Raw genomic sequence first — 24,273 nt, 5'->3', positions numbered from 1 at the left:
GATTTAAGATAGAGGTGGGTGATTTTGATGGTGGTGGGTTGTTTTAGGTAGATAGGGGTGGTTTCAGGGTGGCTTAAATGGTGGGCATTGGTGGTGATATGGTGTTACTAAGGGTGAGTTGGTTATTTTTAGATCAACGTTAAAAATAAGTCATTTAATGTCGAAGCTAGTCATGTTAAACAGCAATAAATGCACGTTTCAAATATATGCAAAAGTAGAGGAATACTATAGAATATAACCCAAAAAAATTCCACCGCATAGAAAGTGCAGTAATTAGAGGTCACCATTAGACTTAACAGAAGAATACAAAACACAATATGGCATGACTACACATTTTGCTTATATATGTAATTAAAACGCAATGTATACACCCACACTCAAAAATTCAAGCCCCATCAGGCCATCACAGGGGATACTTGGGGGTAAACTAACATTATAAATGAGGAATCTTCTCAAAATACAATAACCAAACCGAAGTGTAATCTGAAACTCTAAATCCCTATAGAGCTCAAAGACCAAAAAGGGGTGTTTGTAGGTCGAAGTTAAGATTGAAATGAGAACCTCTAATGCTAGCTTGGTGGGTGCATCAAGCAAGCAAACAACATAACCCAAAGTAATGGGGGGTATCTTTATAAGGGTGACTTGTGCTGTCAATCCCCACTGGGAAATTACGGTTGATAGAGACAAAGATAACAAGTGATCAATGCTTCTTTTTACTAAAGTAGTCCCAGAAGTTTCTTTATTCATGTTATGTTCCAAAATTTTGACAGATGATCCACGTTAACAGCTGCTGACATTAAACGATTTTGACAGCTTACTTTTCTTCCAGTAGAAGAGAAGTGCTTGAAAGAAGTGATGATAACTCCTCTTCTGTTGCTGCTCCATAACCCTGCCATCTTATTCTACCGAAACTATCTAGCAAGAACATGTACCTGTGAAAAGACATTTTTTGAAAAATATTAACAAAGTACTCAAGACTCAAGAGGTTAGACTACTGAACAAGGTAAACTACTAAAAAAAGCCGAAGATCCAATACCCAGTCAAAAGGTTCAATATCTTGAGCTCCTTTCTGAAGTAATAGTGATCGCCAAAAGAATAGACTAACTGTCTTTGCAGAGCGCCTGAATTCTCAGCTGGATTTGATTTTTTCATCATTCGAAGCAAGAGCCACTTCACAGGATTTCGTGACAGTAACCATGAGTCCACAAATGATACCTGAGGTTAAGAAAAATTGCAGTTATAAAGTTCATCTTCAGTGAAAAGAAAATGAACAAAGAAATTGAAAGGATGTACATGCATCTCCTTTAAATATTATAGCATACTGTCACGGGTCATCTCTCACACCAAAGATGGGCGTCATTGGGGTCACGAGGAAATACTTGTTGTCAGTCTGATTGACAAGCAATGTAAGTCAGGGGGTATATGGGTAATTTTATTTGTTTAATTAGGGATAATTTTGTAAGTTTCATCCCTTTCTTCCTCCTTTCTCCATTCTTCCATTACAGCAACCCACCTTCTTCCTCCATGAAATCTCTATTGCAGACCACCGCCACCACCACCTATGGTGGTTAAAATTGCTTCCGCAAAGAAGAGGATTTCCCTAAGGGGTTGATATGGCCCTAATTTACACCTTTTTCTACTAGGGGCATTCCGCCATGGTTGTTGAAGAAGACGACAAAGAGGAAGGCCGGTGGTGTTATGGTTTCTCCTCTCTCGTCCTTTTCGGTGGTGGAAATGTAGATCTGGTCTTGTCGTGGCTACTGGCTCGTGGTGAGCTAGCTATAGGATTTTTTTATTTTTTAATTTGGAGAAAAAACAATACAAAACATTATTATATATTTCTTATAACACAAATGGACTGATTGACTGGGGTAGCCCCTTTGAGTCACTTGGCAACAAGGCATAATCGTGGCTATGGGGCTTTCCCTTGGTACCCAGCAGCACACTTCCCCCTATAGAGCTTTATTTAGTTGTAGCCTTGTAAAACTAGTGAACACCCAAGTGACATTAACACAATAATGGGCCATTTAAGGGCACAAACGAAGTCCAGATGGGCCCAAATTTAGGGGTCCACCGTATTTTGGGCCAAAAAAGACCATGGTGATGTCACTTTTTCGAGATGAGGTCCCGAAGTACGACTTTTGGCGGCAGAAAACGCGGGAAGCTTCTAGAAGGTTTCAGGCTATTCTACGAGGTTATTTTGAAGACTATTCTAGAGTGGGTGACTCGAAAATAATCAAGGAAGGTCTGGTACATATTACAAGTCTTCTAAGTTCTTCTATATATGTACATAACTCTGGTAATATTCTAGAATGTTCTAGGGTTCTCCTTAGCATTCTAGGTAGGAAGGATGTAGAAACCTCAATATATGTAGTTCCTAAGGAGGTGGAAACTCTCTAGATCCTTGTAGTCTAGAACCCTCCATTTGAGGAGGTTGGGAATTTTCTAGATACTCCTTGTAAGTAGGATAGAGCACTATAAATAGGGCTCCAAGGCTCATTTGTACATTCAAGTTGAGAGTAATACAAAAGCATTCCAAAAGCACTTGTGGTCTCTTGCAACTCTATCTCTTTCCTTTAAACACTTAGACAGTGTAAGGAAAACCAAGGCACGAGGGTGCCAAGTGAGTGGTCGGGCATATTAGCAAGGGTGATAGCTTGTGCGCTCAATTGTCAAATTCGGACTAAGGCACTAAGGGAGAGTGTTTAGTTCAACAAAGGGGCCTTGTTAGCACCAAGGGAACGTGCTAGCAAACTTATTCAAACAGCACAAATGGATGTGCTACGTGGACACAAGGAGTAGTGCCAAAGAAGAAAGTCTGACTCGTCTTACGACGAACTGTAAGCGGGTGGCGCACGGTGTGTGACTAGGCAAAGTAGTCAGCACGTGACAATATGCCCTGGATTACAAAAAAGGCAGGCATAAAAGCTATGTATATCATAAGCACACACTATCTTTAAGAAGCTAAACTTTACAAGCACCACATTATCTCAATGTTATTTGCTAAAAGACTATTATGTGGTTCAGCCAATTGCCAAAAAATGTGCAGATTGATCTCTCAGGGGCACCTAGAAATGAGATGGACACCTTATCAATCTAATTTGACTAAACAAATAGCATAGGAGCCACTCTATCTTTCTCTTTTTTCCCTAGGTCATGTAACCAATTCGAATTTGAGCTTTGATTCGTGTGCCACAAAATATGAAAGAAATTTAAATTATTATCATCCTCAGCATACTAACCCATTGGTGTCACTATTGCTTAGTTCTAAATTTCTAATACCAAAGCCAACCTTCTAGAACAACAAATGAGATTTACCGGCCAAATACACGTGATATCCAATCTTAGAGGCTTAATCTGCACAAAACAACGGGGACACATCCATCCGATTAGCTTAGAAAGGCTGTCTACATAGCTCAAGAGCCCAAGATTCAACAAAGAATACACCAATAGTCCATCAAACATTTCTTCTTTATCCAAGAACATGGCCTAGATAATGAATCATTTTCCTAAGGTGTTGACTCAATCAGAGATTGATAGACGTTTGACCGTCGTAGTGCGAAGGTTAGAATTGTTTCTTCTACTACATCTTTCACATAGTATTGCAGAACATTTATAATGTCCCTTTTGAAGATCTAGATGATGCAAATATGAAATCACTATCTTTTTAAACGAGAGAATATTATGTATATCGATTGATGGTTGAAAGAAGGGGAGCAACCATGGAAGATTATCAATGGTATCAGCATTTTCTTGATGAAGAATGGGTGGATTTTGTCCGCCATCATGAATTGAATGTCGGGGATCGAGTAGAGTTTTTTTAGGCAGATGATGATTATCAATTGCAATTACAAGTTTTCGATCCCTTTCATCCCCCAAGAAAAATTCGGAGTGTTCGAATTTGTTCGCCTAATAAAAAATGGGGATTGTCGATAATTCGCGCCACAAAGAATCATCTTCAGCACGTATAATTGAATTCTTGTTCAATCAATTATTCAAAATCTTGAATGTTGCATGTTATGGAATTTTGTTTATGTATCTTTTGATGGTGTAAAATTGATGTTTTTGATTGAGATTTTAGAGTTGGTTTGTTGAAAGAGTCATATCTCTATTCCGAATTCAAAGGATAATTTAGTTAGAGTGAGGATAGAGAGTCATATCATCATAAGCTAAATATTAAAGAAAATAAGCTCTCTACCATCACTCTAACTAAATTATCCTTTGAATCTGGAAGAGAGACATGACTCTTTCAACAAACCCACTCTAAAATCTCAATCAAAAACATCAATTGTACACCATCAAAAGATACATAAACAAAATTTCATAACATGCAACATTCAAGATTTTGAATAATTGATTGAACAAGAATTCAATTATACGTGCTGAGGATAATTCTTTGTGGCACGAATTATCGACAATCCCCATTTTTTATTAGGCGAACGAATTCGAACACTCCGAATTTTTCTTGGGATGAAAGGGATCGAAAACTTGTAATTGCAATTAATAATCATCATCTGCCCAAGAAAACTCTACTCGATCCCCCACATTCAATTCACAATGTCTGACAAAATTCACCCATTCTTCATCAAGAAAATGCCGATACCATTGATAATCTTCCGTGGTTGCTCCCCTTCTTTCAACCATCAATCGAAATACATAGAATTCTCTCGTTTGTAAATCTATAGCAATCAAAAAGATAGTGACTTTCTTATTTTCATCATCTAGATCTTCAAAGGGGACATTAAAAAAGTTCTGCAATACTAAGTCGTGTTCTTGTGAAAGATGTGGTAGAAGAAACAATTCTAACATTCGCGCTGTGACGGTCAAACGTCTATCAATTTGATTGGGTCAACACCTTAGGAAAATGAATCATTATCTGGGCCATGTTCTTGGACAAAGAAGAAATGTTTGATGGACTATTGGTGTATTCTTTGTTGAATTTTGGGTCTTCTCTGGTTCTCAAGATTCCGTTTTATTCCTCCAGGGGATACCAATATATAGAGCACTCAGATTAATCATCAGGCCATACTATGTACCTGCACATATTCTAATTACAATCCACTACCCTCATCAGCTGTCCACTCTAAAATTGCACACTGAACATCTCAACTCTCATTGAAATGCCACTAATGTTCCCAAATAAAGTCCTCAACTTTTGGGTTGGCATACAGATTTACAGACACCATAACGCAGCCATCAATAAACAAGCCGGGAGCAGCCATAACAAGCTTGACCTCAACAAGTTATATCCATATACCCTCAAATCATTACATGAGAAGCCATGCTCATTTAAGTGGGAGCCTGGCTTGCCAAGTGATAACTTGCCTCATGTGTAAAGCTAGACTCAAAAAGGGCAATTGAACTTGCCAAAAGAACTGAATTTTCCATGTTTGGTAATAGCTGATTACAGGATATGATGGTAATAGACTAGCCTGGATCTTAGAGGAAATTGGTATGGTCTATTAGTTGATTAAGATTAGCTTGGTGAGGAAGGCAAAGAGTGCATTAGAGGTGCCAGAGGGAAGGAGGTTAGAAGATTATTGAGTGAAATTAATGTTATGACAATACACCTTATGATCTCCTTTGTTCTTCCCATTTAAAATCTTTTTGTGTGATAAAAAAAATAAAAAATAAAAAAAAATAAAAATAAAAAATAAAAAATCAATTAAAGAAAAAAAGTCAAAGTGGGAAGAACAAAAAGGATTCAAGGTAGTACTGTGGTAGGGAATGTCCAACCAATCAAAGGACTGTGATTATTGAATGAACTTTGTTTTGTTAGGTAAGAGAATCAAAAAATTATTGAGTGAATCTAATTTTGTTAAACTTTGTAGTAGGGAGTGTCCAACTGGGATTATATATTAATAATCAACTAGCATTTTTGTCCGTTCGATGCACGGGTTATTACTTAGATTATTTTTATATGTAGGTATTCTTTTTAATAGTTGGAACTTTTGATATAAAATACGAAGTAATTTTTTCATGACTATTGAGGTGAATGAAGTTCAGTGCTAAAACGTAAAAGAAAAAAAGAGTGAGGGTGAGACTGTGGAAGAAGATGAAGGAATTTAGTTAGGTATATGTACATTAATATTGCGGGATATGAAATGACATATTAGTTTATGTTTTATTTTAAGCTTAAGAGATGAAAAGACTATTTTTATTGTACTTCATGTGTTTATGTAATGTGTACTAATTAGTACAACTTTATTTAATTATGATGGAAATGAAACACTTCATGTTCTTACTTAAATTTGCAAGTTACGGAATGTATAAAGATTCAAACATTATATAATTTATTTATTTTAATTTTTATATTAAAAAGGAATACAAAAAAGGAAAGATGAAGGGAGGTGACATGTGGCATATAGGTGATTTATGATGACATGTGGTATATGAATGATTTGTGGTTTGTGTTTTAAAATAATAAGTATAGATATTTTCCCAAATTCCTTTATCCTCATTTTTATTTCAGATCTTCGGTTTTTATACACTTTATCTATTAAATAATGTGATTCCATCCACAAATCATAGCTTGAAACTAGTAGTTAACTCTGTTATGTTGTTTTGAATTCAGCTTTTTCACTAAGTGACAAGCCAACTAAAAACAAAAAATAAAAATAAATTTCTAATCAATTGGTCCATGGTGCATGCTTGGGCATTTTTGCAACATAAAGTAGGAGCATGACTTCAGCTGCCATCAGTTCCCTGACTAGTGAGCTTGAATATTCAAAATTTAACCTTACCTGTTAAAGGGGTAGCCTCAAGCAATAGCTAGCTACCCAAATTTTCATGGATCTCAGAGAATTATTTTACTGACTGACTACTAAAATCGACTACTATTTGTGTGGAAAGGCCCAAAGGCAAAAAGCTATATGTTCAAGTTAGAGAAGCTTGTGCTCGTCTACCCTCCTTTCATTTACAGTAAAACCCAAAGAAGCAAACTAAAATGAGGATTGGCCTTCAGTGAGATCCCTGGCCATTTCTTTCTATGACTACAACTGTCACCATTTACAACTGAACCAATTTGACTAAAAAAGGTAAAGGGCGAAAAAGCAACCAATTTGTTTTTCCAGCCATACTCTTTCCCATCAAAGAGTTGCTCAAGCATCCACATAAAACAAATCACACTGTCAATACTGGACAAGTTCAGCTTTTAGTTACTGGGGATTGTGACTCACTGAGTTTCACACTGCAGTTTCTCCAGGAAAACCACCCCCTCAAGTGATCAATAAATTGCGGAGACAGCAGCACCATCATAAACCTACAGGCAACACACTGCATAAAAATCCCAACTACTACATCTAAACCCAAGAGTAAGTGGTTGCTAGATACCAGGAAAATTCTTCTGAATCTATACGAAACCCACCATCCCATACTGCACATAGTTCTCTAGAACTTTCATTCTCTATTAGGAGTAGTTAACATGTTATATAGTACTAGCCAACAATAAACAGGCATAAAACTAGAAAGATTTATTCTAGATGTAGCTTCTCATTATATTTTTCATTAGTAATATTCCGTAGGGGGAGAGCTGGAACCGCTCATCAGAGATGATTCTGCAGGTTATGTAATATATTCTTTTTTAGTTACTCCAAACCTCATGTATTGACTAGGGTCAGCCCTCAAAATTCTAAAAGCTACTAGCACTAGTCATACCAGTATTGCAAAATGTTTAAAGCTCTGGAACGACATCAAATCCTTAAAACCTAAATCAAAGATCAGCTAAGCTGCCAGGAAATTTAGGTGATTGTGCCAAGACCTCTTTTGGAAGTAAAAAATTTAGAAATGAAAATTTCTACAATGAATTTCAACTCTATAGTCACTAGACCTTAGAAATTAAAACTGCATTTCAAATGTCTAGCCTACTGCCCAGCAACAATGTCTATGCAAAGGATTTTTAGCTACAACCCACGGAATATGATCATTTTGATCCACACAGTAATTATTCATTTGTTGAACAAAAAGTGCATTAGAGCTTTAAATAACTTAGCTGGAATGCTGCAAGGATGAAAACATGATAAATAGATACGAAGTATGTAATAGACTTCACCTTTTGCAGAAATTATAGGGATTAAATTCAATGCAGAACATCCCACATAAAAGTAAATATGTAGATGCAAAAGGCTAGAGAATTTCAGTTGAAAGATACATAAAATAGATGATAATATGACCTGTGAATTGGATGAAGTAATGCTAGGATGGTTGAACTTAGTTATCAATTAGACAAAGTCATCCAGGCAGGTTTATACAAGAATTCACTTAAAATAATATAAACATCTTAATTTTATGTTAAACACAATTCATACCATCAACAGGTCAAATAAATAAAAATAAGCATATACATAATTTAGGGAGGAAGCCCCCAGAGCATACCTAAGCCACATAACACATTGCATGGACTTGTTTGTATTTCTTATTGAACCATCAAAGATTAGAATTATACCATATGCATTCAAAACACATATTAAAGCATCAGCTACTAAAAACTCAACCACACAACACAGCTTACTAAAAATATCATAGAACCTGTGGGCTGTGGTTAACCTTGTGCACATAGGGGATGCAAAAGGCCAACCCACTTTTTAATCCTAAGATACATTTTAAAGCATAATGTACCTCGTAAAGGTGGATATTCTTGGAATCACCGAAAGCATTCAGAAATGGTTTGCTCCAAGTATCATTCATTGCCTGTAAATGAACATGGAAAAGTCAGACCACAGAGCTACCGCAGAAAGCATATGTCACCTTAAAAATCTTAAAAAAAGAAAATGCCCTAGGCCAGTAGGGCCCAAGATCCAGATTTGTTGCACAAAATTAAAGATATTAAGCATTTTGTATTTTAGGATATCACAGCTGTTTAGTCAACACTTTTCACACTGGAGTACTGGACCAAGAGAGCCAATGCAAGATCTCTAACAAATTAAAAAAGCAAGACATTGAAAAACAGATTCCCAACATGAAAAATAACCGAGCATTCTTCTTACAGCTAAATCAAATCTCCTGGTATTGCACATATTAGCAGTGGCTGTGTGTAAGTGCTCAAACCATAAATAACATTCAAAAGGACAATATTGCTGCAGCAAGAACACAAGTTTACATTTAAATAACAAGACTCAACAACCTGAAACATTCAGATCAAGTGGACAACCTGAGAAAATGGACAAAGTGATACGTCTGGAAAGGGCCAAAAGTCTGGGTAAAGCCAGCCATATCAAATGACCCACCAAAAATCCTCTCATGCTAATATGTCGCTTGAAGGCTGAATTTGCAGGATGGGAATGTTGTTCAGGAAAGAGATAGGGAGCTTCAATTGGAACCCTCACCAAAGATTTGAAGGGAGGTAGACTCACTGCTAATAAAAAGGGTTTGACTTATATTGTTTCTATCATTGAGGATACAAAATCCAGTGGCTCAATCGCACAAAGATGATGTTATATGTAGATTTGAGAAATAACATGCTGCTCTTAAATCTCTATGTTGTGTGGAGACTGACAATTATAAATCTAGGAAAACCTATTGATGCAATATGGAATCTTATCACGACCTACCATACTTCAACATGAAGATACTGTATTGTGATATTAAGGACAATTGAGGATAGAAATGTCCTCTACTCTGAGCCACACATCATGAATGATCTTGCCATCATCCTCAAACACTGGATTTCAAATATTGATATTAAAAGCTGAATCTCTTCAAGTCATACCCCTATGAGTCATATTTCCTGGTCTTCATAATTGTCGAAGTGAAAGATCATTGAACAGGGATGGGAGTGCTACAAGGGTTCATTACATGCCGAAGTATACATCAAAAATTTCATTTGCCAGTCAACTCAGTGCAAATTTAATATAGCAATGGCTAGAGATGGTAGTGGTTGAGAATCTAAAGGAAGTAATATCTGATCAGATGATAGCCTATGATTGAAACAACCTGATAGTTTAAAAAAGTCAAGCTGTTGCCCATGATAGTAAAAATAAATAAATAAATAAATAATAAAAAGAATGTCGCTTAAAATGCCACGCCTAGACCCAAAAGTTGGGAGGGTGATATCTGGATCACCGAGCAAGTGCAACGGCTACAAGAGATCACTCAGGAGAAATTCCTACCTAATACAACATACTTTGTCACCACCAGGGAATATTCAAAATTCAGAAAGCAGAGCTTCTTCTGGTGTGATAATTCCTAGAGTAGTAATGCAGCCACCAGGTCCTTATAAGAGTTGGATTGTAGCCCGTAGATGTGAGAGTGAATGTGAAATCCTTCCTAAAAAATGGATATAGGGTGAAGCCTAATGCAATTCACGGGTAAGGACATTTTTGGCATGAAGATTAGGAAAATACAAAAGAGTTGCTGGCGGATATATGATACATTAATCTCTTCAATTCTTCATTATGGTATAATACAAATTAATTTGGATGAAACAAAAGGATCGATAAGACAGCAACACTAAAAATCCAAAAGGCTGAATCACTTCAGAGAAATAGTAATTGACAAGGTAAGCCAATTTTAAGAACCATGCCTACCTAATCTTTGAAATGCAAACAAGTTTTCAACAATGTGATCTTCATAAACTATAACTTCAATCCCCAATTTCAACTTCGGAAAAAATCATAATCCTCGAGACAATTAACATATAAGGCATGTTTGGGTCCAATTTAGTCCAATTGGGCCTAGGCATTAAATGATCCAATTAAAAGCCCAAGGTCAAGGTTCATCTCTCCAATTGTGCTAAAGTCAAAGATCAGTCCTCAAGGCAAGCCAATTGGGCTAAGGCCCAACTTCTCCATGTATGCAAAGGTATAAAAGCCATCAATATTACATTTGTACATTCATTCAAGCAAAGCCTCAAGCAATTAATTCTCTTGCATAGTGTTCTCTTTCTACACACTGTACTGACTTTAGCATCGGAGGGGCCTTCCTCGGCAACACCCCCGAGGCTAGTTTACGTGTGTTTACTGTGCAGGAAACCTTCGGCCCAACATTACTTGGATCGAATCTAGTCTTCTCCACTTCATCGGACCTTCGACAAGGTCCCATTGTTTTCACCCGAAACAATTTGGCGCCGTCTGTGGGGACGACTTTCAAAAATCTTTAAGCCAAATTTCTAACCAAGATCATCTTGCAACAATCTTAGTAGCAATGGCTAAGAACCGCAAGAGCAAAGGTCTCCGTCAAGGAGCAGGCGAAAAGCCTAAAACCCCTACACCATCACCCTCGCCGGACCGGAACTCTCCCAAGGGTGCTAGCTCGGGGGGAGGATTATACAGGGAGGATTCCCTTTCTCCCGTAATTCATAACTCTCATCATAGGCCGAGTCACTCTCGGTCTAGCAGGGGTGAGTCCGATCATATGACACATTCAGTGCCCCAAAGCCAACCATCAACTGTGCGCTCTCATTCCCATACTCGGCCGAGGACCCCTTTGGCGGGGCCCAGCTCGGAGGAGGTGGCAAGAGCGCTGGCAGTGCTCATGGAGACAATGAGGGCACAAAATATGCCACCACCTCGTGATCGAACTCCTCCGCATACCCGGCGTCAACGGAGGAAGCTAGACCGTGATGGTGGGAAGCTTCCTTCCTCCCGGGAACTGGGAGAGTGGGAAGAGGATACCTGGAAAACTGAAAAAGAGAGGAAAAAGAACCCTCAATTTTTCAAAGGATCCTCATCCTCCCGACCAGAAACGCATAAGAGCAGCAGCTCAGCTTCTCGGCCAGAATCTACTCACCGAGAGAACAACCTGAGACTGTTCGCCGAAGCGTCCTCGACCGACTCGGCGGCAAGGAACCGAGCGTGCACAGTCGCCTCTCGTTCCCTGCGGCCGAGGCCCAGACTTCCCAGCCAGGGACGAAAACCACTCCTACCTCTCTAAGAGGGCGGAGCGTGGTCCCTTCGGCCAGGAACAAGGGCAAGGACCAGGGGCTAGCCGTTTTTGCAATGCAGAATGGCCTTCAGCCCGGGAAGTTCCTAGACTTCATGGTCATGCATACCCCGCAGACCTTGGAGGAAGCTCTGAATGCCTCGGATAAGTTCATCCAAGCCGAAGAATGGAACAAAGCGAAAACCCAACCTCAATTCGGGGGAGGGAAACAAAGACAAATACCCTTGTCTGAAGGCCAAGGCCATAAGGCAAAGGGAAAGTCAAAGGCCTCGGAGCAATCTTCGGCCAGCGACCCAAAGAAGGAAAAATCTGCCTCATACACAGGCAGATACGAGTCCTACACTCCGCTCTCTCTTCCACGCGCCAAAATTTACAGCGTGACGAAGGAGGAGCAGAGTTACCAAAAGCCGAGACCACTCCTTGAGTGGTATCAGCGAAAAAATAAAAATCAGTGGTGCGAGTTCCACGAATCTCCGGGACACAACACTGAGGAGTGTATCAAACTGAAGGACCAGATAGAGGACATGGTCCGGAAGGGATACTTGAAAAAATACATCGCGGATCACCGCGAAAAAAAAGAGTCCGAGAAGTCAGCAAAGGACTCTCGGCAAGACCTCGACTTCCCCCGGAAGAACAGTAAAAAGCCGGAGGGGAAATTCTCTCCGATCAATGTTATCTCGGGAGGAATATGCTCTCGTAGGGAGCACAAGCGACACCTTAGGGCTTTGACTCACCAGGTGAACAACGCTGACATTCAGTCTCCCCAATCGCCGGTGCCGAACATGACGTTCACAGCCGCCGACTGCCGGGGGATAACGTTCCCTCACGAGGATCCGTTGGTGATCATCGCCACGGTGGCCAACCACGACGTCAGTAAGGTCCTTGTTGACGGTGGCAACGGAGCAAACATTCTGTTCCGAAAGGCCTACAATCAAATCAAGCTGAAGCCCAAGCACCTTACGCCGGTACCCTACCCGGTATCCGGGTTCAACGGGGCTTCAACTTATCCAGATGGGAAGGTGAGACTTCCTATCACCATCGGCTGCGATGAGGCAGCCAGGAACGTCATGATTGAATTTTTGGTCATTGACGCTCCTTCAGTGTACAACGTGATTTTGGGGAGACCCATAATTCATGAGATCCAAGGGGTCGTCTCAACTTATCATCAGCTGATGATTTACGTCTCAGACGCTGGCTTCCCCGAAAGGATACAGGGCAACCAAAAGGACGCCCGAAGGTGCAACTACCTCAAGCCATCCAGTAGTCGCCCAGATGGCGACAAGGATGAGGAGGAGAAAGAAAAAGAAAGGGAGCCAAGCACAAAAAAGCCGAAAGGCCTAAGTGCTTCGGCCAAGGATCTGTACCCAGAGGTAAAGGGCCCGAAAGGGAAAAGGCTAGTTCTTCAGCTGAACAGCAAGACTCAGAGAGTCAGCCGAAGAACAAAAAGACTGGGACACCTGCTGACATAGGCAGCAGGCCAGATTCTGAAGAGTCCAGTCCATCAGCAATGGACATGGACCAACAGACTGAAACAGTTGAGTTGGCCGAAGGAGGCGTTGAGAAATGTGTAACAATCGGGATGGACCTTGATCCGAACACCCGTTGTGAACTTATTCAGCTCCTTCGGGACAACAGAGATGTGTTTGCTTTCTCGGCAGCTGATATGCCCGGGATAAGTCCAGACCTCATCTCCCATAAGCTTAATGTTGACCCAACGTGTCGACCAATTAAGCAAAAGAAGCGGAATTACTCCGCTAATAAGAACCGAGACATCGCAGCCGAGGTCAAAAAATTGCTGGAGGCAGGCTTCATCGAGCCTTGCCAATATCCAGAATGGCTGGCAAATGTGATGATGGTTCAGAAGGCCAATGGTACCTGGAGGATGTGCGTTGACTTCACGGACCTAAATAAGGCTTGTCCGAAGGATTTCTATCCCTTGCCGAGGATCGATCAGCTAGTCGATTCGACAAGTGGTCATGCCTTGCTTAGTTTCATGGACGCATTCTCGGGGTATCATCAGATCTTCATGCACCCCGACGATCGAGCAAAGACAGCATTCGTCACGAACGCTGGGGTGTACAATTACAAAATGATGCCCTTCGGATTGAAAAATGCGGGGGCAAGTGGATCAAGTTTTTGCCGATCAAAAGGGCTGAAACATGGAAGTCTATGTCGACGATTCGATCGTCAAAAGCAAAAAAACCTGAGGACCATGTTAAGGACCTGGCTGAAACTTTCGCCACCTTAAGAAAGCATCAAATGAAGCTGAATCCGAAGAAGTGTGTCTTCGGCGTGAAGTCAGGGAAATTCCTTGGGTTCATAGTCAGCAAAAGGGGGATTGATGCCAATCCCTCCAAAGTCAAAGCAGCGCTCGACCTTCCTGAGCCGAAAACAAAGCGGGATGTTCAGCGGCTCACCGGAAGAATGGCAGCCCTCTCGAGGTTCATTTCCAGAGCTTCGGATAAGGGGTTACCTTTCTTCAAAGCCCTGAAACTCCCGAAAACAAAAGAGCTCGTTTGGGAGGAAGAGCAAAAAGACGCCTTTAAACAGCTTCGGGAGCATCTGGCTCAACTCCCAACGCTGGCTAGCCCAGCAGAAGGAGAAACTTTGTACCTGTATGTGGCCGTTAGCCCAGCCACCATCAGTGCAGTACTGCTGAAGGAAGAAAGTAAAAGTCAGCAAGCGATCTACTTTGTCAGTCATACACTGACGAATGCCGAGACTCGCTACCCTCTACTCGAGAAAGTCGCTTTCGCGGTAGTAGTAGCTGCTCGGAAGCTGAGGCCCTATTTTGATTGCCATCAGATAGTGGTCTTAACTGATCAGCCGTTGGAAAAAGTTCTCGGCAAGGTTGAAAAATCTGGTAGGCTAGCCAAGTGGGCTTTTGAGCTCACCGAATTCAGCATCAGCTACCGTCCGAGGGCTGCCATTAAGGCTCAAGCTCTAGCGGATTTCTTGGCCGAATGCTCATACCAAGAAGCGCTAGACAATGAAAAGAAAGTCTGGACCGTGTTTACGGATGGATCTTCCACCGAAAACGGTTCGGGGGCAGGAGTAGTGATAACTTCTCCCGAAGGCAAATCCTTCGAGTATGCACTAAAATTTTCTTTTAAGGCCTCGAACAACGAAGCCGAATATGAGGCAGCAATCGCCGGCCTAGAATTGTGCATCTCCCTGGAAGCCGATCATGTCTGCCTGAAAACAGACTCTCAGCTAGTTGCATATCAGATTAGCGGCAGCTACGAGGCCAAAGAGCCCTCCATGATAGCTTATCTTGCCAAGACCAAGTCAGTCATTGCAGAGCTGAAAACTTTTGAGGTTCAGCTGATCCCAAGGGGTCAGAATACTCAAGCCGATGCACTCTCCAAACTTGCCAGTTCAACTCTTATCGAGCTGAACAGATCTGTTATGTAGAAGTGCGTCGAGAGAGAAGTGTCGACGAAGCACCTGAAGTGTGCTGCGCTGACCCAGAGCCTAGTTGGATGGACCCCATCCTAGCTTTCAAGCTTCGGGGAGAAACTCCTGAAGATAAAGCTTTGGCCTCCAAGATGAAGAGAACCAGCTCAAGGTTCATTGTCTTCAGGGGGGAACTTCTGAAAAAGTCCTTCTCAGCCCCATTGCTGAAATGCGTGGGACCAACAGATGCAGATTATATCCTACGGGAGATTCACCTCGGCATCTGTGGGAACCACATTGGGGGAAGGACCTTAGCCCACAAGGCATTAAGGGCTGGATATTACTGGCCCACCATGATCGCAGATGCTAAGGAGCTGGTCCGGAAATGCGAAAAATGTCAAAAATACGCTCCAGTTATCCACCAGCCAGCAAGGGATCTTCAGCCGATCCTTAATCCACTCCCGTTTGCCCAATGGGGACTGGATATACTAGGACCATTTCCAGAGGCTGTGTACCAGAAAAAATGGCTGATAGTTGGTGTTGACTACTTCAGTAAATGGATTGAGGCCGAAGCAGCCTCGAACATCACAGAGCAAACTGTCAGAAAATTTATCTGGCAGAATATCATCACTCGTTTTGGCATCCCGAGAGTATTTGTCTTCGATCATGGGAGGCAATTTGATAACTTACCACTGAAGCGGTATACAGATCAGTTCGGCATCAAACTGGCATATTCAGCGGTATGCCACCCGCAAAGTAACGGACAAGCCGAAGCTGCAAATAAACAGATCCTAAATGCCCTCAAGAAGAGGGTGGAAGATCAAAAGTCCAAGTGGCTGGAGGAGCTCCCTGGAACCCTTTGGTCCTTTCGGACAACTGAAAAAGAGGCAACGGGCTATTCACCTTTAGAACTGGTGTATGGTGCCGAAGCCGTTCTTCCAGTGGAAATTGGCTCTGAGAGCCTACGAGTGCACCACTTCTCGGCTGAGAATGAGCGACTGATGAGGGAATCTCTCGATTTCATCGACGAAGTAAGAGACTCAGCCCGAGACAGAATGGCCGCTTATAAGCAGAGAATCAGCAAATTTTATAACCGAAGGGTCCATGCAAGGCCTCTTAAAATTGGAGACCTTGTCCTTCGGAATGCTGCTGCAGTTCAGAAAGGCCGAATCCATGGGAAACTCTCAGCAGCATGGGAAGGGCCTTATGAAATCTGTGATGAGCTTCAGCCAGGGACATACCGACTTCGGCATGGAACTGAGTTGAAAAATCACTGGAACGCTGATGTACTGAAAAAATATCATGTGTAAACCCTTCGGGGCAGAACAATCTTTGTAAGTACATTTTGAATTAATGAAAGGCCTTGGAGCCGCCATTTATATAAATATTCGCAACTTTTTATCCTTTCAAAGTTTTCTCGGTTCTATCTACTCTTTAAGGGTTTTTTATTCAGCCTCGTCTGAAACCTTCGCCTTCGGGTAACTGGGTTTCAGATTGCTGACAAAACTCGTCTTTTTAAAGAACCCTAGTCTTTCAGCTGAAGTCAAGCTTCAGTAAGACTTGTTCTCCAAAGACATGAGTCCATGGACAATTCTGGGATATTGCCTTAACTAGCCTTGTATCCCAGAAAGTCATTATCCGAAACATTGCCTTCAGTTGGCCCTGTGTTTCGGATATCCATTTTTCAATGATAGACAGAAAATCAAGGATAACAGCAACTGTTGGAAATTGTTTATTCAGCCTCGTCTGAAACCTTCGCCTTCGGGTAACTGGGTTTCTGGTTGCTGGCAAACTCGTCTTTTTAAAGAACTCTAGTCTTTCAGCTGAAGTCAAGCTTCAGTAAGATTTGTTCTCCAAAGGCATGAGTCCATGGACAATTCTGGGATATTGCCTTAACTGAGCCTTGTATCCCAGAAAGCCATTATACGAAGCATTGCCTTCAGTTGGCCTGTGTTTCGAATACCCATTTTTAAGAAATAAAGAAATTGTTTATTCAGCTGAAGCCATACTTCAATTTCTGGGGGGGCAAGAAGCACTACCAGTGCAAGTTCATGTTCAGCAGAATTGAAGAAACAGTAAAGCACTCAAAAACAAAGCAGCTGAAGAAAAGAACATCAAATTAATAATTTATGCTCAGAAATTGAGCTACAAGTTCAAATAAGTTAAGAAACTATATCGGCAGCCGCCCACAAGCGGAAAATAACAGCTGCCGAAATACGTACAGAAGCAAAAAAAATAAACTGTTTTGTACGACAAGGCAAGCTGAAGCAAAAAACAAACAAGGCAAAAATTCAGAAAGCGGCAAGTCTAAAGTTGAGCGCATGATGAACCACAAGATTCTGAAGACGACTGCCCGAGTTCCTATGCTTCAGCCCGAGGATCAGACTGGTCAGCATTGTTGGGCCCCATGGTGGTCTCAGCCCCAGCAGCAGAAGAAGCAGGCTTTGCACTCTGCCGAGCCTCCCTTTCCCTCTGTTCAGCCTCCAACTCCATTCTCTCAGCTTCTTCTTCGGCTTCCTCAGCCTTAAGGATTTCAGCTTCGACTGGAGTTGCATACTTCATATGAGGGTCTTCGGGATCCTAGACCCATTCAGCACATTTGGACCAGTCCAACTTCGGCTCAGCATGAAGGCAGACTCTTCGGCACACTCTGAACCCGTTTCTGAAACCCATTTCATATTCTTCCTGGGTATAGACACGGACTTTGAGTAGAGTCTCAGCATCAGCCAACTTCTTCTGGGTCTCCTCCAAGTCTTCCTTGGATTTCTTCAGCTCATCGACGAGCTTGAAGGAGGAACCTTTCAGCTCATTCAGCTGCTGCTGAACTTGGGAAGCCTCTGTCTGGCCTGGGCCACTTCTTCCTTTTTGGCCATCAGCTGATCCTTGGAGCTTAGCTCTCTGAGCTTCAGCAGCAGCCTCTGAGAGTTGGACATCCCTGGCTTGGAGCATCTCTTCAGCAGCCATTCTGCTGGCTTCAAGAGCTTATAGCCGTTGCTGCACTTCAGCTTGTGCAGCAGCTCCTTCCTGGATTCGGCTCTCAATGGTAGCCTTGAATTTGGAGATGTCCACTCCCATGTGCTCTTGGAGGAATTTTTCCCCTTCCATCAGTGGGGGAAAAACTTCCTTCTCCATAGCATCGCAGAAGGTTTTGAAGGCTTCAGCAGCTTTTTTCTCATATTCTTCACCCTTCTGCTGCTTCTCTTCAGCTGCTGCTTGCTTCAGCTTAGCAAACTTTAACTCCTCTTCAGCTACCTTTTTGTTGTGCTCGGCAGCATCTACCCTATCTTGTAGGGTATCTATCAGCTCTACAGTGAGAGTCTGATTGTGCACGAACTGAAAACAGGAGCACAAGTTAAAATAAAAAATAATAATAATAATGATAAGTAAAGAGCTGAATTTTAAAGGAGATAAAGGCAAGGAAAATCACCTGCATCATCAGCAGTTGGTTAGACCTGGCTGGGTCAGGAATTGATCTGCTGGATTCGCCCATCCCAGTAGTGGCCTTCAGCGACCAGATTCTTGCCCTATCTACTTCGGACATGCCAGCAAAATCGCCGAAGTAGGCTGCAGCACCTTCTCGGTTCTGACCCCATATGAGGTCCCAGATGTGATCTGGGATTGGAATTCGGGGGGCCGAGAAACCCATTTCTCCAGATTGCAGAGTCTGGAAGGAAGGAAAGGATGACGATGGAGCTTCTTTAACTTTGGATGGCTCAGCATCCTCCTTCTCAGAAGAGTCAATTATTATGACCTCTTCTTCTTCAGGGGTGAGGACGAAGGCCTCAACCTCTCTTGCAATGTCTGCCGTGAAACCCTCAGCAGGGCATCACGGCATCCTCATTCTTGTGCTCAGCAGCACTCTCTTGAACTTCTTCTTGGACCCCTCCCTTAGGTTCGGGAGTTTTCTGATCCACCTCCATCTCGGGAGGTGGCGGAGGGGTCTTTGGAGGTGATTGAGGTGGTGGCCGGGGAACCCTCGGCGATCCATTGCCTTCCTCGGGTTCCCTTATTTCGACGCCGATGGTCATCGGCCTCCGCTGAAAGTCATGGGGGCCGATGATGGCCATTCTTCGGCGCCTTTTCTGAAGCGGCTGCTCGTCCATGTCTGAGTCTGAGGACTCTTCTTGTATCTGGTCTTCGGGACGAACAGGGGCTTTCCCTTCTCTGTGTCTATTACTCTCTTCAGACTGTAAAATACAAGGGGGGAGGAAGAATGTGAGTAAAAAAAAAAAAAAACAACAAACAGAAACAAATAAAATTAAGTCTGAAAGCTCACCGAGGTCTTCAGCAAAGCCTCGTCTTCTTCAGCTGCCCTAGCTGCAGCTTCTTCTTCAGCAGCCCTGGAGGACCCTTCTCCTCCTTCACAAGCTTCAATAACCCGTGCAACCTCTTCGGCCGTACGGGCAGCTTCAGCTTCTTCGTCCAGCAGCTGAAACCAGGGATCTCTCTTCTTCCACCAAGGCTTCTGCCTCTGATACAGAGCAACAGCCTCAATTTGGAAGTGGGAAGAATCTAGATGAACTTCTCTATGCCGCGGTTCAGTGATAGAGGGGGCCCGATCAGTTACAACTCGTTCTCGGTTGACGCCAAGACGAGCGTAGTTAATGCCGACGTTGGTCTCGTCCCGCTCTGAAAAAGAAAAGGGGAAAGGTCAGTTCAGTTAGGTTGGCACAGCATAAAAAAGCGAAGTGAGAGGAGAAAAAGAGATAATTAAAAGGCCTCGGCCCCAGCCGAAGAAGCTTACCATCCTTATACTTTCGGCTGAGGCCGACAGCTGCTAGCATGTTCTCTTGGAAAACATAATGCGTATCGGGGAGCCAAGTCTCCGGGATATGCTGCATTCGGCCGCTGCCCCCCCGGTTCGGCAGCTTGCCGAAGATATTCTGTTGATTAAGGTTTGGATCTGGGCCGTTATCTGCGGGGGGACCTAAACTTCCCATGTCGGGATCAGGCTCAGCAAGGTACCGGGGAGCGCTGAAGACGCAAGGGTGGCCCGGGTCCGTGGGTGCCCTAACCCAAATCCATTGACCTCTCCAGTCCTTGTCTGAAGAGTCGTTCGGCCACATGGTTAGGTACTGGGGCCGAGACTCAATCCGGTACCACCCAGAACCATGACTTCCGTGCCCACTTTGAATATTTGGCACTAGCCGATGAAGCTTTTTGAAGCAGTGCAGGTTCGGCACATACCTGAAGAACTTGCAGACCCATAAGTATGTCATCACCCTTCGGATGCTAATAGGAGTTAGCTGACATAGGGAAATATTGTAATGGATCAGCAAGTCTCGGACGAATACGTCCAAAGGGAACCTCAGCCCATACTAAAGTTGTCTTGTGTACACCCCCACATACCCCGGGGGTGGACGATGGATTCTATCGGATGCCACGGGCATTCGGCACCAATACCCATCAGCTTCAAGGATGCCGTAATGCAACTCAATTTGTTCGGCAAACCAATACTGTTCGGCATTCTCCACCCACCATGAGTAGGGGCGGTTCTTTATCATGGCCGAAGCTACTTCGGCATCCTCCCACTCTGAAAACCCGGGAAGGATATCCCAAAGGACAGCGGGAACTTCATCGTCCCGCCCAGAAGCGCTCGGCCCCTCCGTTCTCTGAGGAGGAGCCGAGGAAATTGGAGTCGCCCTAATCCCTTCAGCAGGGTCAGACTCTGCTCTTTGTCCATTCCAGGTCCCAATCCTGTTCCTGGGATCGGGAATTGGCCTTGCTCTTCTTGGAGCACGGGCTCTACCCCTAACTCCTCTCGCCATTGATAATTTCGAAGAAAAAAGTCGAAAAAAAGGGAAGGAGTTCAAATTCGAAGAAAAATAAACTAAAATCAAAGGAATTTACCTTAATCTGAAGCGAAAGTTGCCGATTTACGAATTGGTAGTGGCGAGTCTCAGTTTCTAAGCTTAATGCTCGGGGAATTTGCGAAGTTTTGATGCGGGTTCTTGGGTTCTCTTGAGAATTCTGGGTTTGTGTTGGTGAATAAGTGAGGAGAGATGACGCGCCTCTAATTATATCTCCAGAAATGGGAATACGGGGAGTCCGCGTTTCAATTTCTCTTAAATACCCCACTAAGTAACCGTTAAACACACGACCTTGCGATTAAACTGCCCATTATCCGTCCAACTTCCACAATTATCCGCCTTAACTGTTGTTATCTCATTAATTACGATTTAATTACGGTTTAAATTCAAATTTTTGGATTAATTAAATCATTCACTTCCCTCCTTTTCTGATTAAATCAAACCCGACCCGTCATCCTTCCAAATCGGGTCTGGGGGGCAAGTTGTTTGGGTCCAATTTAGTCCAATTGGGCCTAGGCATTAAATGATCCAATTAAAAGCCCAAGGTCAAGGTTCATCTCTCCAATTGTGCTAAAGTCAAAGATCAGTCCTCAAGGCAAGCCAATTGGGCTAAGGCCCAACTTCTCCATGTATGCAAAGGTATAAAAGTCATCAATATTACATTTGTACATTCATTCAAGCAAAGCCTCAAGCAATTAATTCTCTTGCATAGTGTTCTCTTTCTACACACTGTACTGACTTTAGCATCGGAGGGGCCTTCCTCGGCAACACCCCCGAGGCTAGTTTACGTGTGTTTACTGTGCAGGAAACCTTCGGCCCAACATTACTTGGATCGAATCTAGTCTTCTCCACTTCATCGGACCTTCGACAAGGTCCCATTGTTTTCACCCGAAACAAGGCATATATAAAGAGGTAGCATAGAAGTTCAAATACAAACCTGAGAACTAGCACGAAACGACAGACAAAGTAAAGTTGCTTTAGGAAGATCCACATTGTCGCGATCAACCACATTTCCATCTGACCCAATAGGGAGCTTAAAACTTTTACCATCAGAATAACTAACTTCCACTGATGGAAACTTTGCAGCTACAGCAGCAGGGATTAGAGTCTTACTTGCCATAGCAATCTAACCAGAATAACACAAGTCCAAAAACATCAAATTTACAACAAATCCCATTTGCATATTGTCTAAAACAAGCAAAATAACATCAAACTTCAACATTTTTTCACAGAAATAAATTGAAAACCCCTTTAAAAAATGTCTAAAATTAACAACTAAAAAATTTACCTTGCCACCATTTTTTTTGAGATCAGACATATCAGCAAAATATCCCCTACTCATCTCATCTTTACTGTCCTAAATTTAAACAAAAATTATCACACATCAAAATGCATAAATATCAAATTTTTGAAATCCAAAAAATATACTCGTAAAATAAAAAACACAGTTGACAAATCATGAATACATACAGTCGAGCACGTTCTTTCTCAATTGCATCTTTGTTACCCATCTGAAAATACATATTAACATCAATTATCATTCAATACAAAAAAAAAAAAAAAACCATCAAAAAAAATTGAACAAGATTCAATAGGGCATTGATAGTAAGAGAAAAACACCTGGTAGAAATCGAGAAAGCGGACAGAGGTAGAGTTTGAAGGATGAGAAAATGGGGAAAATGTGAAAGATTCATGATTTGCAAATTGTTTCCGAGAACTTAGAATTGATCGTCTTACAGTGGATGCTTGGTTTGTGAAACGTCTCACTCTCCACATTTTTTTGTCTAACTATCGAGCACGGTGAGCAGAGAGTTCTGCTGATGATGGGGCAGTTCAGAATTTAGACCCGGCAATCCCGACCCGACCCGTAATCCGAAAAATGACCCGAAATAATCAACCTGAAAATTACCCGATTTGAAGTGGAGTACTTAACTTGATACCTGAAGTTGACTTGACCTAATTGTACCCGACCTAAAATTGATGTGATATTCGAAATAATTCGACCCGAAGTTGATCCAATACCCGAATTGACCAGACTCGATTTTAACTTAATTTGATTGACCTGAACAGACCCGATACCCTAAATGACCCAAACTATAATTACCTTTTTCCCGAAATGATTCGAACTAAAAATAATTGATACCCAAAATGACCTAATTGGTTCTAGCAAACCAATTTCCTTTGTCATACAATTAAACGATGTTAATTATTAGTACGATCTGTTAATCATTTCAAATTCTAAAATATTTTAAATCTTTATTTCGCAATGTTAATGGGGAGAATGCAAGGGAATTAGCAATGTAACATGTGTCAATGATATATGTTTCGGGGTTTTTGGAGTCCCTCGGGAGAGTTACAATTCTGGGAATGCGCGCCGACCGTCTGTACCTGCAAAATAACGAAACTCCGGTTGGGTGGAGTTCCGCCTCCGACGATCAAGTTAGAACGTCTCCGGATGTAATAAAGTGCGGAAAGTAAGTGGATTTTCTCTTTGATTCAGAGAGAATTCTGCAATTAAGATTGCTCGATTTTTGTGTTTGTATTTATGAGTGTTTCTGAATGTATCATAAATGAGGAGTTTCCTCTATTTATAGTAGAGGAAGATATGTTCCCCTATTAGGATTATAGTGCCACGTGTCAGCATCCGATTGGATCCCATTGGGACTCTCTGGGGCTGACACGTGTCAACTTGCTATTGGACCACGTGGCATAGGGTATTTTTACCCCAAACATTTGCCCCTCACAGGTGTGACGTGGCTTGCCACGTGGCACTTGTGACATGTATCACATTCTGGGAAGGTGACGGTTCGTCTCCTTCCCTCCATTTTTTTTTGGGATTCGAATTGGATGGGGAGGTGACGATTCGCCTTCTGCCCCCCTCCTATAAATGGGAGGCTTCCTCCTCTCATTCCATACTTTGCAAATTTTTCAAAAAACTTCCTTGAGAGAAAAAAGCTTTGACACCGGCTGCTCTTGCGTTCAACCAGCTCCTTTGATTCAGACACGTCAAAATACCGTTTGAGTACTTCTTTGATCAACTCACCACTTAGTCAATTTTCTCTTCTTGATTTCAGTAGACCCATAGTCGGTCTTATACCGTCTTGGGCACCTTTAAGCAATTTCTTTCATAAACTGCATTTAATGGACCCACAGCCGGTCTTATACCGCCTGGGCACCTCTGAGCAATTCT

At 42.3% G+C, this 24,273-nt stretch overlaps 1 protein-coding gene across 2 annotated transcripts; it reads right to left on the bottom strand.

The window, feature by feature from the left end:
• Positions 1-260: 260 nt before the first annotated feature.
• Positions 261-23,108, bottom strand: LOC110699654. Of its 2 annotated transcripts, none has more exons than XM_021877164.1 (7): positions 22,704-23,108; positions 22,554-22,594; positions 22,372-22,435; positions 22,021-22,209; positions 8,617-8,688; positions 1,037-1,215; positions 261-932 (listed from the first exon to the last, which is right to left on the bottom strand). In XM_021877164.1, exons 1-7 carry the CDS (start codon positions 22,857-22,859, stop codon positions 815-817), a joined length of 819 nt encoding a protein of 272 aa, XP_021732856.1. In that variant the 5' UTR covers positions 22,860-23,108; the 3' UTR covers positions 261-814. The 2 variants fall into 2 exon arrangements, with proteins under 2 accessions (XP_021732856.1, XP_021732857.1); XM_021877165.1 differs by having other exon boundaries at positions 22,372-22,440; positions 22,704-22,847.
• Between the last annotated feature and the right edge of the window lie 1,165 nt (positions 23,109-24,273).

The sequence above is a fragment of the Chenopodium quinoa genome, unplaced genomic scaffold (assembly GCF_001683475.1).
Source record: "Chenopodium quinoa cultivar QQ74 unplaced genomic scaffold, ASM168347v1, whole genome shotgun sequence".
Taxonomy (NCBI): Eukaryota; Viridiplantae; Streptophyta; class Magnoliopsida; order Caryophyllales; family Amaranthaceae; genus Chenopodium; species Chenopodium quinoa.
The sequence above is the reverse complement of the archived record's forward strand: the minus strand, read 5'-3'. Positions and strand labels throughout refer to the sequence as shown.